Source organism: Balaenoptera ricei, chromosome 8, assembly GCF_028023285.1.
Source record: "Balaenoptera ricei isolate mBalRic1 chromosome 8, mBalRic1.hap2, whole genome shotgun sequence".
Taxonomy (NCBI): Eukaryota; Metazoa; Chordata; class Mammalia; order Artiodactyla; family Balaenopteridae; genus Balaenoptera; species Balaenoptera ricei.
In genome coordinates this window covers 80,765,682-80,783,718 of record NC_082646.1, presented here as the reverse complement: position 1 = coordinate 80,783,718, position 18,037 = coordinate 80,765,682, and the positions used below count along the sequence as shown (strand labels likewise).

General features: G+C 35.6%; 1 protein-coding gene across 2 annotated transcripts in view; it reads right to left on the bottom strand.

Moving 5' to 3' along the window:
• LUZP2 (leucine zipper protein 2) overlaps positions 1–18,037 on the bottom strand; it is a 425,211-nt gene that overhangs the window by 35,740 nt on the left and 371,434 nt on the right. For both annotated transcript variants that reach the window (XM_059929605.1, XM_059929606.1), the window contains exon 9: positions 14,438–14,605. In XM_059929605.1, the coding sequence (XP_059785588.1) occupies positions 14,438–14,605 (168 nt within the window). The remainder of the gene's footprint in view (positions 1–14,437; positions 14,606–18,037) is intronic.

Sequence of the window (18,037 nt, the reverse complement as noted above, 5' to 3'; positions counted from 1 at the left end):
ATGCCAGCTACTATTAGTATTATTACTACTAACATTATTTGCTAAAATTGTTCATGACAAATATGCATTAGTTTCATAATAAAATAATTAATATATTATTATAAATGATTATTGTTGGGTGACCTTATGTCTGTGAGCACGTACATATGCCAAAGTATTGATACCATACATACGTTCAAAATGTGAGTTTATCTCAAAGCACAAGCAAATGGCTAAAAGTGAAAGAAAAAAAAACCCTAGGAAATCAGGCATAGTCTTATTGAATGTTTTTTCACATATTTTAAAGTTGAAAATTAAAACATTTTATCTATCTTGTGCCAAAGAAATATTAAGCATGTGGAGAAGCTAGAGGAGGTCTGTTTTGAACATCATGGAAGTAAAAGCTTAATGAAGCTAAGGCCGTGTTTCTGATTGTCTCAGTAGTGATGTAATGCAAGCTGGAATTTTACTGGGCCGTTGCTGGCGTTCAGCAGCATCAGCGGGAGGAAGGAGGAGGAAGTGAGGACTAACACTTCAGGGAGACAGGGACACCTTCTCAGTGGTGAAGAATGGCTCTAGATGGGGGTCCAATGTTTATAATGTCAGATGTGTGTGACAATTTTAGGCATAGCTGGGTAACTGTGTGGGGAAGTTGGTAGGAAGGGGTTTACATCAGTCAGATGAAACAATATTACTGGGAGCAGGTAATAATGAAAGCACCATTATCATTACACGATCTTATTCAGGTCAGGGACTCAAGGAGACGTACAATGGGAGGATATTGTATTTTGCCCAAGTGAGAAACCTGGGAAATGTCAATCAGGATTTCTTAAGTGCTCAGTAAAGCAGGTTGACATTCATGGAAGGATCCCGATTCTGGTATTAGTGGGAAACTGAATTCCTAATCTATGAAAATAAGGTGAATACCGGTTTTAGAAATGGTCAGTTTTGTAGAGAGGGAGTAGGGAATGTTGCCCCTTGTGTCTTTTTAAAAGCAACCAGGGAACGTCTCTGTTATCTACATCCATTGATACCATGGTGCCACAGGTGATATAGAGGGTTCTCCTACATATGTTTTACCTGTATCAGGAATGATTCTGGAATAGATTAGAATCCAGTAGTAAATTTAGCCCTGGAGAATGAGCAGTGGCAAAATTAAAGGTTCCCAGGGATTCAATGGACTCACTAGCCACATTCTGTATTTTAATCAAGGTCTGGAAAATAAGTATAAGGTTATTTTTTTTTTAAATTAAAAACTGTTTTGTAAAAACAAAAACAAAAACTATTTGGTGTGTCTCAGATAACTTAAATATGGCAGTTGTATCACCATCCATAAAAAGGACATTCATAGGCATCCACGGCTTTTATGTTTTATTTAAAAATAAAATTAGAATATCTTACAAAGTCTATTGGAAACAAATGACTGGAACCCCATGCTCACTTTTCAGTTGATTCTAGTGTAGCCTCAAATGGGATAACTAACAAAAGTCGGAGGATGAATTAAGGCAAAGCTGTTTCCATCATGGGTACTGAAATTCATGGCATACTCATGACTAATGATGAAATATGAAAAGCACATGTGTCTAACATGAAAATTCACAGCCACTGCAGTCATTAAAATGAATATGTTTACTCTCCATGACAGAATTATTTTATGGATGTGAACAGCCTTAGAGACAGATATGGTTGCTCATGAACACATTGCAATTTGGCTAATGTGGGATCATTCTGTCTCCCAGATTCCTCATTTATTAATTTATTCATTTGTTTGTTCATTCATCTAACATTTGCTATTAGTCACAATGTATTATGATGAGCATTAGAGGAACTCTAATAATGAAGATATGCCCCAGCACCCCCTAGGAGTCTGCTGTTCTGAATTAAAACATCAACCATTATGTGACATTTAGTGGCATCATTAGTAAATTTCCAGAAGCATCAGTGATTTTAATTTTTTTATATAATGGAAATATAAGCTCAGCTGATAATCTCTTACCTACCACAAGAAGCTAACACTAACTGAGTACGTGTGAGTGTGCTGTACATGCATTACCGTATATCATATAAGAGGTTAGTATCCAAAATATATAAAGACCTCACACAACTCAGCAGCAAGAAAACCCAACAATTCAATACGAAAAAAACAAGTTCAGAGATTCTAAACAGACATTCCTCCGAAGAAGACATACTGATGGGCAACAGGCACACGAGAAGATGTTCAGCATAACTATAAGGGAAATGCAAATCAAAACCACGATAAGATACCACCTCACAAGTATCAGAAAGGCTATTAACAAAAAGCCAAGGAATAACAACTGTTGGAGAGCACATGGGCAAAAGGGAACCCTCATACACTGTTGGTGGGAATATAAAGTGGTGCAGCCATTATGAAAGTGGTATGGAAATTCCTCAAAATATTAAGGATAGAACTATCATAGGGTGCAGTGATTCCACTTTTGGCTATTAATCCAAAAAAAATTTTAAAAACCCACTAATTTGAAAAGATATATAGATATATGCACCCCTATATTTGTTAACAGCATTATTTATTTACAATAGCCAAGATATGGAAACTACCTAAGTGACCATTGACAGATGAATGGATAAAGAAAATGTGGTACATATACAGTGGAATTTTATTTGGCCATAAAAAACAAATAAAATCTTACCATTTGAAACAACATGGATGGACCTTGAGGACAATACACTAAGTGAAATAAGTCAGACAAAGAAAGACAGATACCACATGATCTCTCTTATATGTGGAGTCTAAAAACAAACAAACAAACAAAATAAAAACAAACACGCTTATAGATACAGAGAACAGACTGGTGGTTGCCAGTGGAAGGGGGTGGGATGGGAGAACTGGGTATAGGAAGTTAATTGCATGGTAACAAATGGTAACTAGATTTATTGTACTGATCATTTTGTAGTATATACACTACATACACTATATACAAATTATTATGTTTACACCTGAAACTAATATGTTATATACTAATTTTACCTCAATTAATTAAAAGCAAACCAAAATCCTCTGTTGCCAATGACCTAGTTTTGAGACCTAAGATGGGTTACTAGCCTCCATGAGCCTTAGTTTTCTCACTTATAACATTGGAATACTGTACCACCTCACAATGTTCTTCTTGACTTTAACTGAGAAAACTTGTGCAAAGCCCTTAGCAGTAAGTCAGTCACAGAATGAGTGCTCTATAAACTTTGTGTTGTGGTAACATAAGAAGCAGTGCATATTTAAATGTTCATCCATTTTTGTTAGCATATCTCTAAGTTTCTAAGTAATGTACGTTTTGAGAGAGCGGTTTGGTGCAGTAGACTTGGCATAAGAAACCTGGGTTCATGTTTAAGATCCTTTTTAAGTAAAATGGTTATAGTAAGATCTGCTCTACATATTGTGATGATCTAATAAAACATCTTATGGCCATAGCCATAAAGAACTTTGCAAATTAAATTTCTCACTATCATCATTATTATTATTGAACAATTGGAAACATAAATTGGAATCCATGCAATAGCCTACAAAAGGGAAGTTTGCTCTTAGAGTATAATTAATGTGAATAACTTCCTAGGTTAGGTAGCTGCAAACACTCAGGAAATATTCTTGCTTTCATAAAGAGGAGACCAAAGAGGGCCATATATGCCATAGGAAAGCCTAACATCAGCACTCTAGGGGACTCAAAAACACTGTCTATGATTTCCTGAAATCCTGAATATCAATATGTTTCATATAGTAATGAAAAGCAAGGCTACTACTTCTAATTTTCTTTGAAATATTTAAATCTAATTCACAGTGCACTGAGGGTAGATCAAGATGAAAAATAATTCTCTGATCTTTCGACAGTTCTGGCACAAAGAATATAATCACTGTTAGCAAATATAAAGACATTACGTTTCCTACTGCTTTTGGAAATTGTTTTGTGGGAATTCTTTTGATGAATGCTCAAATTATTTTCTTATTGTCAAACTCCATGTAGAATCGTGTGATAGACACTTCTGCAGAAATGGACAACAACAATATCTTTTTATACCAAATAAGTCTGAAAATAATAATATTTAGCTTATTCTTACAACAAGCTTTTGAAGAAAATGGTATTATTATTCCCATGTTACTGGTGACGAGTTGGTCTAAAAAGTTGCATCTGTTACACAGCTGATTAGTGGCAGAGTACAAATTCAAATCCAGGCAATTTGCCTTTAATGTCTATGCTCTTAAACACTAGATATACTACATGCTATATAAATTCAGCATTTAAGTTTATTAGGCTCATTGTTTTATATTGTTAGCTCTATTTCACAAAAGACTAATCATAGTCTTTGGTTTAATTTCTCAACATCTCACAAATAATTGGCAAAAGCCAGGATTTACAATTGGCCTGTTGAATTCCAAATTCTGTGCGTTGGTCTATTGAATTCCAAATTCTGTGCTCTCACACACATGATTCTTGGCACTGGGTATCTGACATTTAGCCACAGATTGCAACACAGGTTTCCAGGATAGTGATGTTAAAGAGAGAAGCTAGCAAATTCATGGTGCCCACCTAATAGAGCTTGTTAATGCCTGAAAAGGACCATTGGAAAGAAGCATAAGCCTGCCTCTGAAAAAGCTTGTTTAGCTTCTCTCTACATGCACTATGATGCTATTTAGACAGAACAGATTAGAATGTAACCCTAGTTAGCTTCAGCACACTGGAAACTAGTAAATTCTAGGTGAGTTTAATCCCATAGTAAATTAAATTGACTTGAATATACATAAATTTACTACCCTTCTTTAGGGTTTATTTTTAATTTTACTCTATCATTTTCAGTATAATGATTACTTTTATTTTGCAATATTTTGTTTGAAGCAGCACTTCGTTTCATTGGCTCTCCTGTTTTCTAACTTCATCTCTCGAAGGAAGTCCTCCTCTGCCCACCAAGATTGGAAAACATAGCAGGACACTAACAGGAGTGTTACAGAGGGAATTTAGAAATTGGAGCTAGCGTGCATGTGAGAGGAGGGGGATAAGGTTTTCCAAGGCATTTGGGACAAAAGGCTTCTTCAGAGTCAGTAAGGACCTAATTTTCACTGGTAAACTGCACGCCATGGGGTATATCACCGTTTTTGAACTCCCCTCCATAAATCAAAATTTATCCACACCTTCATTCATCGTCACCAACTTATCTCCCCACTCAGAAGTTGGTATGTCCCTACTCCTCTCCACGTCCAACTCTTCACCTTGTGATCATATTTATATTCCTTCGCATTTCTCAAATCCATCACCCCGCTCCTTTCCCACTGCTACTGTCTCATGGCTCTTACCAAGAATATTATTCTCCCAATAATTTTGTTTGCTTCTATTATCTTGTCCTCCTAATCTTTCTCTCTGTGTTACTACTGGAATTATCTTCTTAAAATTGTAATCTCATCAGGTTTCCCTTGTTAAAAATCTTCTAGTAGATTCCCAGTTACTGCAAGATATATAATTAAATGAATTAATAATTTCCAGAGAGGAAAAAAGTACTGTCAACAAAATGATCATAGCAAGTTGATTAAATTCCATATAGATGTCCTTTTCTTCTGCAAGAGTTATAAGGAAATATCTCTTATAGATAGTTTTTTTTTTTTTTTTTTTTTTTTTTTTTAGGATTAAGATTTTAGTGCATCTAAAGAGACAAAAGAAAGGTTAGATGAGAATTTCTAGTGTTAAAGAAAAAATGTCCCTTGGATTGATAATCAAGGGAGGGGATATTGGGATCTGTCTTACTTATGAACAGCCAACTGGTGATGAGAAGCTAAACACCTTTAAAATAACTTAATCTTTGTTGGGTTGAAGGCACCACGAAAGTCATTACTATTTGATGAGCATTCAAGAAATTCTAATGAAAATACAGGAAAAGAAAATGGAACAAGTCATCCGTTGGTTCTTCCACCATTTCTGCCGCGTAACCCAGCCACTCAGCCAGAGGAGTGGCAGTGGTCCAGCCAACCAGCACACGAAGGCCCCCGGCGCATCCAGGCCCCAGGCATCCAGCAGGAGCCCTCTTCACCAGGATGCCCAAGAGGAAGGTCTGGTCTGTCAAAGGGAGTGGTGATCAAGCATTGCAAGAGGAGAGTGGTGATGGTGTCATTTAACCTTCTAATGCAAAAGTGTAGATGAAGCCAAAAAAGGCGGCTGGAATGGATGAATCTTCACCAAAAAAAAAGCGCAAAAAAAAAGGTAAAGAGGCTCAAGTAGCTAATCACGATAATAAAGAATATTTAGCCGCAGAAAACGGAGAAACTAAATAGGAGAGTCCATCTCCTCTGATGAAGCAGGGAGAAAGACGCCAAGTCTGATTAATAGCATGTATACCATATCATGCCAGTGGTTCCTGTCTCCTTCTTGTACAATCCAGGAGAATATTTTTATCAATTATTTTTTAAATGCAAGTTTTTTAGTGGCTCTAGAAACGTGTTTAAGAAGGAAGGAATCTCACCTTATTACATTTTTTTAAGTGTAAATGTTTTGTTTTTAAGAGGTGAAATTATTTGCTGGTGTTGTTGTTGGTGGTGGTGGTGGTGATGTTTTTATTTGTTTGTTTTGGTACAACCAGAAAAGAGCAGCATATTGAATACGGGAGGTTTTGATTGTCTTGAGTGTTAGTTTAACATCCATAAATGGGGCAGTAGTTTTTATATCCTATAATACTCAGCATACTAAATGACAATTTGGAGTCACAGTTGTGCATTGAATATGTTTTGAACATTTTAAATTACTTTTATTCTCATGTTTTTTAGGATACTTGTTTCCTAAAGAAAACCACTCTTTGATCTTGGCTCTTCCTGTCAGACTTACATGTACTCTGTAACATCTTTGGTAGTGGTAGTCCAATTTCCCTAGTAACTTTGTTAATGTGCTATGAAAGATTGAAAATTTGAGTCTGTAGTGTATATGATATTAAACTGTAAATCAGTGAGAATTACGATATAACAGTATATCAACATTTGAAGATATTGGTACTTGATATACTCTTAAGAAAAATTTCCAAATTTCAGGCCGGAAAGTCACTGGAGTTAACTGTTTAAAAAAGAATTACAACTACATGCCTTTTAAAATTTCATTACAAACATTAAGAAATGTGTATAACCAATAAAATATCAATTATAAAAGAAAAAAAAGGAAAATGGAAACTGGTGGTCATTCTTAACATAAAAGGTATTCAGTAGTGTTTTCTCTGAATATCAATATGTCTTCCTAGACTTATGTAAATTAACATTTCTACCAAAAATGTTTTGTTCTTATTTTAATTTCAGAAGGATTAAATGAATTATATCATTTGCTAACATATGTCTTTAAAAGAAGTTCATAGAGATATCCAACTAATCAATTTCTATAAGTAATATTCTTATTATACATGTACCAAGGATGAAGAATAAATGAAAATCTGGTTTCAGACCATGCCAGGGTACAAATATGCACACCAGTAATAGAAAGAAAGCATCAAAGGGCCCTTGTTGCTTCAATTTTTATATTTACTAGATTAAATATATATCATAATTTATAATGTTAGTTGAAAATATTTATATGCACATATAATATGTATGTTTACATAGTAACATGTGAAATATGATATAATTTTAACTTAGACTTAACTTCCTTGCCACATATATACCATATCTGCTGGGAAGTAATTAAGCAAGCAATTATGACCTCCTAGGACCAAAAATGAAACCCAAACAAAATTCTTTAGATGGAATGTTATATTTTATACAAATGTTTTAGACTCATGTTTTCATTTTTATTCTCACAATAATCCTGGGCATACAAAGATATAAAATATATATTTTTAGCATGGAAAGAACACAAACAACTGGTTGGTGTTATAGATAACTAAATGGTTAGCTAAGGACAGAGAGCTGATAGAGAAACAGATCTGTCTAAAACTGAAAACCTTTAGGCTCGTTGGGAAATCTCTTCTAGAAGCAGGAAAGTGGAGAAAAAGGGCAGGCTTACTTCTTCGCTTCCTTTCCTATTCCTAGAGTAAGGATTTTAATAGTTCCCAACCTTGGCTGTAAATATAAATAATCTGGGAGCTTTGAATAATCCCCCAAACTAGCCTGTACTTCTGCTGGATTATATTAAAATGTAAGTATTGACATCAGATGTAAATGATGCCTCCAATGATTAAAAAAAATACAGCCTAGGTTGAGACCCTTTGGTCTATGATGATTTCAGGTGCACTGCTTTGAGAGTTCTTAGAAATTACTTTGCAACAGATTTTTGGCAGAAAAAGTGAAATACAAATCCACCTTGCTCTAAACCTCCAGGCACCAAGCAAAATGCAATTTTCGCTTGGATGCCTTTAAGCTCCTGAATAGGGCCACTGTTGGCTGCTGCCCTAAAATGACTTTGGCATTTCTACCAAACTGGAAAAAAAAAATTAACAAATCATCCTTGTCTAATTAAGTTGATGCCATGGTTGTGACCTTTACCAATGTCAACTGCAGCTAAATCCAAGGCAGTGAGTTGCATGGAAAGAAAAACAAAGATAGAAGATGGTGACTGCCTGGGGTGGGGATGAAATAATGAGCTTTCATAACACAATTTCATCATTTTTTTAATCTACACTACTTTTCTGAATTGCTTCTTATTTCTGCTCTCTTTCAATTTTCTCCTTTCTTTACAGCATTTACAATTGTGATCACTGACATTAAATGTACTGTGAGGATTCATCCATACTTTTATGCTAAAAAAGCTGTAGGTGTACTTACTTGAATAAATGTGTTCTTACATCTGCACAATAAAACAAGGTAAATAGTTTTTGTTTTAATTAATATCCTACCAAAAACCTTCTTTAAATCTTCTCAAAGTGTTATCCTCATCTCCAGATACAGTACTTATTTCATATACTTATTGACTGTTTCTCAGTGTCAGACACTACTACATATGCTAAATGCTGTATGTTAATTTTCTTATTTAATCTTCACAACGGTTCTGTAAGGTTGGTGCTGTTATTGTCTTCATTTTATACAGATGGAAGCTTAGTCTCAGAGAAGTTGAGTTGATCAAGATTTCAAAATTAGAAAGTTGTAGAAAAAATATATTTACTTAGTCTGACTAGTGAATCTTATCTCTCTCTCTAAATTTTTTTTCCTTGTATTTATGTTCATTATACATGATTTCTTGGATGTAAATGAAAAGCACAGCCTAATTACATAGGCAGAAGTCCCTCTGGGCCCTCAAGAGTCTTGGCTGGAACACTTGGGACAGAAACACAAGCCTTTTCTATTTTTATAGTTCCCTGCCCTGATGTGGTGATGGGTGAGTTTCAGCCCAGGAAGCAGATGACCGCGCGGTGGGAGGGGAGAACAACTCAGCCATCTCCCTAAGCCATAAGGAGCCTGGTGCAGGCAGTAGCCACATCCTCTCTCCTGAGGCCCCTGTCCCAGTAGAGGGACCAAGGCGGGGAGGAGCAGAGACGCAGCCAGCTGAGCTTAGGTTCCTCTACATCCTGTCCCGCAGAGATACCAGCCCTGGGGGGGGGGGGGGGAAGAGGAGACAGGAAGGGAGGAGCCTGGCAACTGGCTTTGTCCAGCATTTTTCTCATCTTGTTTAATCCTCCCAGTAAATATGAGCAGTAAATATCATCACACTGGTGTATAGAGTGAATCCTAGCTCTTAAACCCTCTATCATGCAGTTATAAACACCAACAACATTGCTGTATTAATAATTCATAGTTTTCACCTAAAAGGGTAGACCTCTCAGTAATATATTTCCTGTTCTTCCTCTTACATTTATATAATTTCTAAGTTATATAAAGTCACATTTAATATTTTAAAATAAAATGAATATAATTAAGTAAAACAGTACAATGGATATATAAAAATTATTAGTTTTCCAGAATGTGCCATTAATTGAACAAGATTTTTTAATACTTATTTTCCCTTTTCTGGGCACTTACTATGCATTTAGCTCTACTACACAAACAGTACAAGTCAAAGATAAATTAATATGTTGATCAAGTATTATTTGTATATTATCAATGATGCCCAGTAGGCCCATCTTAAAGGCTTAACACACACACACACACACACACACAAGAGCATGTTATTCACTAACTCTGGGGGTTAGGAGGACCTTGATTTGTAGTGTTTGCCAATTTCTATAGTATAAATACTACCAACTTCAATCTACCAATGTGATATCAATGAACATGAAGATGGACAGAGATATCAGTAGAATACCATTATACGGTATTTCCACTACATGGATCCCAAAGACATAATATCTTCAAGACATAGAATCTTCAGAGATAATAGCATGATATAGTATATTTGATATTTACATTTGTTTTTAGTATGATTTCCTTAATTTTAAGTGTATATAATGAATATTTAATAGTAACTTTAAGAGCTGACTAGTACAAATTCTGAAAATGTAACAGCTAGCTTTTGTAGGTGTGTATGAGCCATCTCCAGCAGACCACTGGAGTATTCACCATTCTAAATATATACAATGACATGCATATTCTGTTTTTTTGTACTGGTAAAACAAGCAGGGAAAAGTCATGGTTCTCAGCTCAAATATACAATAAAGAAAAAGAGAAACAGACTCACAGACTTAGAGAATGAATTTATGGTTACCAGGGGGGAAGGATGGCGGGGGAGGGATAGTTATGGAGTTAGGGATTGAGATGTACACACCGCTATGTTTAAAATGGATAACCAACAAGTACCTACTGTATAGCACAGGGAACTCTGCTCAATATTAACATTGTTAACCGTGCACCATATAAAATGAAAAATTAAAATAAAAAGTTAAAAAAAAAACAAATACAAAAAAAAGTCCTGACCTGCTACACACCCTTTGCATATTTTCCTTGTTTTCTCTTTACAGAAAATTAGGCTACAATTTCCAAGAGGTCAGGGTTGTGTCCTTTCAAATTTGTGTCTCCAGTGATGAGCATAGTCCTTACACACAGATGGAAAACAATTTAGCTGAATACTTGGCACTTAATGATCAATCAATGATATTTATTTTCTAACTTATAAGGAAAATGTCCAGTGAGAAGAGGGACACTGATGTGGATTGAATGTGTCCTCCAAAACCTTATGTTGAAGCCCTGACCTCCAGTGTAATGGTATTGGGAGATGGGGCCTTCCAGAGGTAATTAGATTAAGTCATGAAGGTAGGGCCCTCATGGTGGGATTAGTTCCCTTATAAAGAAGAGAGAGATAGAGATCCATCTTTCTTTCTGTGCAAACACTCCTAGAGAAGACCATATGAGCACACAGCTAGAAGGCAGCTGTTTACAATCCAGGAAGAGGGCCCTCATAAAGAAATGAACAAGGCGGCACCCTGATCTTGGCCTTCACAGCCTCCAAAACTGTGAGAAATGAATGTATGTTGTTGAAGTCACCTAGTCCATCACATTTTGTTATAGCAACCTAAGCTGACTAAAACAGAAATGCAGCAAGTGACATTTCAAATGAATTCTCTGGCAACGTTGCTTTGGATACTCAATAACGCAGAGCAAATCCATGAGCTAAGCACAGCCATTCCCTTAAGGGGAGAGAAGTATGCAGCCATCACTGTATTCAAGGTATGACCAAGAGCCATGCAGAATAAACACTGTGCTCTTAGAACACTGAGAATAGAAAAAATAATTCTAACTAGGAGGGCAAGAAAAAATTCACTTGAATCATAGAGTAGGCATGACAGCAAAGGAGAATGCAGTGAAGGAAAGGAGGCTGAAAAACCTGATTGAGTTTCCTCAGCAGAAACTTAAGCTGTAGGACTAAAAGATTATGTAGCAGACAGGCTCCAGAATTTTTAAAAAAGTACCAACATGTAAATTATTTTTTAAGTTTTCATCAGTAAATTCTCATAATATTGAACTGCCCACCTAATGAATTTTGTGACTTTTAAAATCCACAGTGAATATATATATATAATTTATATGTATACATGTGTATGTATATATATATTCATGTATAGACATATACACACACATGCATGATGCAATAAAAAAATCTGTCTGCATTATCCAATCTCCTGGAAGAGAAAATAAAAATAAAATGACATTTTTGGGGCTATATTGCATTTTTCCAAATGTAGGTTGAAAATTGCTTACTTGGATGTGTTTCACAGATTTCAGGAAAAACCATTCAAATACCCTTCTCCTTTCAAAGAAGAGGTGAAGATTTTAAAGAAATGTAGATGAGAATAGCCATATATCACATATATCATGGAAAATAAGAAAAACTATGATTTATAATGCTCATGTCACAATGCTCTGAGATAGGTATTGAGGAAAGTGAGTCACAGAGAGGTTAAGTGATGTACTCACACACACTCCCAGTCAGCTCCCAGTCAGGTACATAATATCACTGTGGCTATAATTAGCCAACTCTGAAGACTTAGCAATTAAATGTCCTCATTTAAAAGTTATGTTTTTGGTATTCAGAGAAAAATTGTTTCATGACTGAAAAGTTTGCTTCTTTTACATACACCCTTATCACATTTCGTCATTCAGGATTTTTCAAATATTATCTGTGAGGTGCCTGCATAGAGATTCAAAACCCAAGTATACATAAAATACAATTTCCACCACTATTGAAAAGATAAAGACTATGAGCAAAACATAAATGCCAGAGAAGCTTTTAATGCTAATCTGTAAAATGAAATGCTCTACAGTACATCAACTTAGATTTATTGAACTTTACCTTAAACATTTTGGATTTCTGTTATTACTTTTTGAAAAATGAGCAATCTCTAAGACACGTGCATCTAAATGCTTCCTATGTTTTCCTGTGATAAGCCAAGAGAAATAATAAATATTTATTATTTATCTCAATGACAGGACATATGTTTATTAATAGTAAATCAGTTAAAGTATCAGTAATTTCCTCTACACATTCAGGGTCGTAAAGAGCCCAGTTTTAATAATGGGCTTAAATAAATGTATTTTGAGTTGGAGACAAGTGTAATGTGCCCATAAAATTACAAAGCTGCTTTTCCCAAAGTCACTGGACTTAGTAAGGCTGAATCTTTGCTCCTCCCTTAGACTAACATGAAGTGGAGGCAGTTATGTGGCTTCCTGGCAGGTGGGGGAGATTGTGTGGGTAGCTGTGCATTCAACCAATGACCCGTTTCAATAAATTTACCCAGGATTTTTCCTAAACATAAATAAAATACATTATTATGCAACTTTCTTCCCTGAGTTTGGTTGAATTAAAAAAATTCTGTAGACCTAGAGTTTTCAAAGGAGGTTCAGAAAGACATAAAGGAGAAAAATATTGGTCTAAAGTTTTTTGAGATCCTTCAGGACATAATAAAAACCAAGAGAATAATATGAAATGGAAATACATATTCTAAAATGATTTTGACAGAAAAACAAGATTATACAGATTAATGTGTCATCGAGAAATCGACCAGTTACAGACAAAAACAGAACATTAGAAGATTTATTTTGCTTTACTTAACTTTGACTCTTCATCCTGAAAATAGTATTTCCCTAATCAATTTGTCCATATCCCCTTTCATCCAAATATAAGGAATCACAGAAACAAGCAGTAAGAAAGCCCCAGATGTAATGCATCATTAGGTACTTGTAACAGTGGTTCTCAGGGCTTTTTGCCCACCCTCCCCCAGTCCACTGGAGATTTGCTTTAGAAGTTGGACTGGTATCTATAACATTTATTTTAATAGCAAGTAATCCTGAGGCACGTAATAAGAGAACCAGCACTTTCAAGTATACTGCCTGAAACTAAACTCCTTTCTGCCATAACTATTTCAGTTTACCAAGATTTACTTAAATGTAGAGCCTGCAGATTGAAGGTTCTGATGATTGAAACAAAAGCAGAACTGAAATGCCCCCTTTGTCCTGTCTAAAGTAGGGTGGTGGTAGGGATTTGCGAAGGAAGATTTGCTTAAGTCAGTTGATCTCAAAATCCCCTAAGGAGCTCTTAAAAACTAATGATGACTGGAACCAAACCAGAAAGAAGTTGTTTTAACAGGTCCAGGGTGAGTCCCAAGTATCAGGATTTTTCTTAAAGACGTATCCCAAGTGATTCTAATGTACAGGCAATATTGAGAACTACAGACTTAATTCCTGAAAAACGTATTCACTTTTGTAAGGATGGTGGTTATACCTTAGGAGAAAGTATTTTCCATATTAGACCTCTGGTGTATACTGGAATGTAATACAAGATCTTTTCTTTTAACTATTGTGAAATAATGATAATAATAATAATAATCCTGCCTAAGAAACAGCTGGCTCTCTACTAAAGAAAAGTTGTTTTCCAACATCCTCCAAGTGACTATGAAGACCTTACAAACTGGGTTCCTATCTCCCACTTACTTCCTGATTTTTCAATGAATTTGCTATCTTACTTGGATTCACTTTGATGATAATACAGAATGAAGTAAAGTGAGTACCTTACTCGATTTTACTTTTCAAAGCACAAATAAAGTGTACCTTGCTTCTTGTCCTTGCATCTGCAATCTTAGTGTCATTTGGCATGGATGGAATTGATATCCGAGTTGGACTCGGCTTGAAGAGATTCAAAGGGGGAGGAGGTTGATCATGGAAAACAGTTGAGAGGCAGAGTTGTACCGTCTCTTTCATTGCTTTCAGCTGCGACGCCTATGAAAACAAGAGAGATCACAACACAATGTTTACATGCAGTTCTGGTCATCATTTTACCTGATTAGATTCTCCCTTTCCTCCTAGCCTACACTCGTTCCCCACACAAACACATATTAGTTTTCAAACACAACTGCCTAACATAAATTCCATTATGACGTGCCATTTAATACGCACTCAGTCTGTTTTTTAGGAGCTACTGTGTTTCATGATATGTTTTGAACACTGGAATTCAGAGACATATCTTACATTTTCCCCTTGAATTGACATGATTTTAATCATGATGCTTTGCTGGCAAGGAAATATACTCTAGGGTCACTCTAAAGTGGAACATGTCCTTCTTAGAAACCTGCCATCTTTCTATTAGCAACAACCTTCTTTATTACAAATCACTCCTCTTGTGATGTAGGCCTCTGTGTTTCTCAGATAGGCCTGTACCTCCACTCAATTTCTGATACAACTCTTATTTCCTCTGGGCCCTGTTAAGTGGTAGGAGTTATTTGGATATGATTGTAAGTGACAATATCAACATTTTCTATTAACATAGTATATCATAATATTCTAAGCACTTTCACATGCAAAAAATAACTTTATGCTTTCAAACATCTGTGAAACTGGCATTATTATTTCTATTTCACTATAAAGGAATTTTTTTTTCTTTTTTTAATTTTTAAAAAAATTTTATATTGGAGTATAGTTGACTTACAATGTTGTTTTAGTTTCAGGTGTACAGCAAAGTGATTCAGTTATACATATACATATATCCATTCTTTTTTAGATTCTTTCCCCATATAGGTCATTACAGAGTATTGAGTAGTGTTCCCTGTGCTATACAGGAGACCCTTGCTGATTATCTACTTTATGTACAGTAGTGTATATATGTTAATTCCAACCTCCTAATTTATCCCTTCCCCCACCTTTCCCCTTTGGTAACCATAAGTTTGTTTTCTAAGTTTGTGAGTCTGTTTTTATTTTGTAAATAAGTTCATTTGTATCATTTTTTTAGATTTCACATATAAGTAATATCATATGGTATTTGTCTTTCTCTCTCTGATTTTCTTCACTTAGTATGATAATCTCTAGGTCCATCCATGTTGCTGCAAATGGCATCATTTCATATTTTTTTGGCTGAGTAATATTTCATTGTATATATGTACCACATCTCTTTATCCATTCCTCTGTCGATGGACTTTTAGGTTGCTTCCACGTCTTGGCTATTGTAAATAGTGCCACAATGAACACTGGGGTGCATGCATCTTTTCGAATTATGGTTTTCTCCAGATATATGCCCAGGAGTGGGCATATATCTGGATCATATGGTGTTCTGTGTTTAGTTTTTAAAGGAACCTCCATACTGTTCTCCATAGCGTTTGTACCAATTTACATTCCTACCAACAGTGTAGGGGGGTTACCTTTTCTCCACACCCTCTCCAGCATTTATTGCAGACTATTTTTTCTTTAGGTTTACATCCCAAGGCAGACAACCATCTCTAACTCCCATCTAACCCCCAAATCCCACTGCTAAAAATATTTTTAATTGCTGACAAGGTTTAAAAATGATACAAAATTGAGTAAAAATGACAGAGACATCCCCAGGTACAAAAATGAAGAGAGACATACAACCTTGGGAAAATCTCATGGTAACCCAGTGGTAACTGGGGGCATGCATAGACCCTAGTAAGACAATAACACATAAACATCCACTTCAAGATATGAAATATGGTCTTTGGGGTGAGAGAGATGAAGACAGAGATTAGGTGCTAAAGCCATATCCCTGGACAAACTGGCATATGTGGAGTTCACCCTTTCAGTGTACCCCTGGATCAATGAAGCAGCAAAGTCTGTTGTCTCTTCCTGTCAAACTAGTATACTCCCAACAAAACTACTGCCTTTTATATATGATATCAGGAATACACCTGCATATTACATCCCATCCTATTTCTTGTCTCCTATAAAGCCCTTGTGGTCAATTTCTTGAGAGTAGTGACTATGACTTTGATCCTTCCCAACGCCCACCTCTGTGTTTTCTACTCATATGTGGCATAAAATTTATCCTTAAGATGAGATTGTCTATTGCTAGAATAGCAGTTAAAGAAATCTCTCTCTGGTCATATCAAGAGATTTTTTAAAAGGCAACAGTAAGAGCAGCAACTGGCAATATATAAGCAATATGACAAACAAGTACCTCTTTCTCATTAATCTTGCCCTGTCAAGTTGTCCAAGACAAAATAAAAATCTGATAAGAACCAGAATGGAGGGGCTTTGTTAAGTGGACGAGAGGGAGCTAAGCTGAATGGTAACCTTATATTCAAAATGGTCCCTTTTATTTGCTTGCCTGAGTCGCTAGATTCTTGTCCTTTCCCCAATTAATTACCTTCTATGATTGATCCTGTTTGTTTCCTTCATATAATTTATCATTAATTTTAATTTATATGTATATACATATGTATAAGTTGCCTATTTTGTTCAGAACTGTAGAGCTAGCACATAACACAATCCCTGACACATTAGAACACACTGTATAGCTAGCACATAACACAATCCCCACACACAAAAAAGTTTTTTGAATAAATGACTTAGGTGAAAATGTTTCTCTTTTGTCAGGGAAAGAAATTGACAAGCTATATCAATAAAAAGAAATGAAGTAACGGTTCAGATTTCCCTTCCTATTGATTCTTTGTTATAATCTTGGATGCCCCTTCCCTTCTCTCACTACAGAGTAAGAGATCATGGCACTGGGTGCTGTGTCAGGAGTGAAATATTCCAGATGGCATTGAACAATTTAAATATATTTTCGTTTTCTTATGTTATCATTAGACAATGGGAATAGAGCTAATGTGACAAGGTCAGGGAGGTCTTGGCCAGCACTCAAAGCTAACATGGCTTTGAAATGTAGATTTTCAATGCTTAGATAATGCAGGAAGTAACGATATCTATTTTATTCACTGCATTCATATCATGGCTCCTCTTACAGTATATATGTAAAAGTTGGATCTATAACAGTCACGAAGTATATGTTGACATAATAGACAAATTCATGAGTAATGGCTGAACTCGGATGCCGAAAATAAATAATGACCAGCATCAAGTTAATAGTTCATTTTCAGTAAACATTGTTTAGGCAAGACAAATTTTCCAATGGAACAGTCAATGGGATAGGCATATATGCTACAATTTTAATCATCTGAACTTGGTGCAATCATCTCTTCTGCTCTTACAGGCCTCCTGACATTCTCAGGGTCACCCTGGATGGTAGTATCAACAACACATAGATATAACCTCCAACTCCTCACCTTTCATATCCATTGTAGTAAGTTATCTTTACTCTTATGTTTCAACCTATTCTTAATCTCTTAGCTTTTGATTTCATTTCTTTTTTTTTGGGATCACAAGTCTATGACTTGGCCTCCTATATTAGATTCTGGCTCCTCT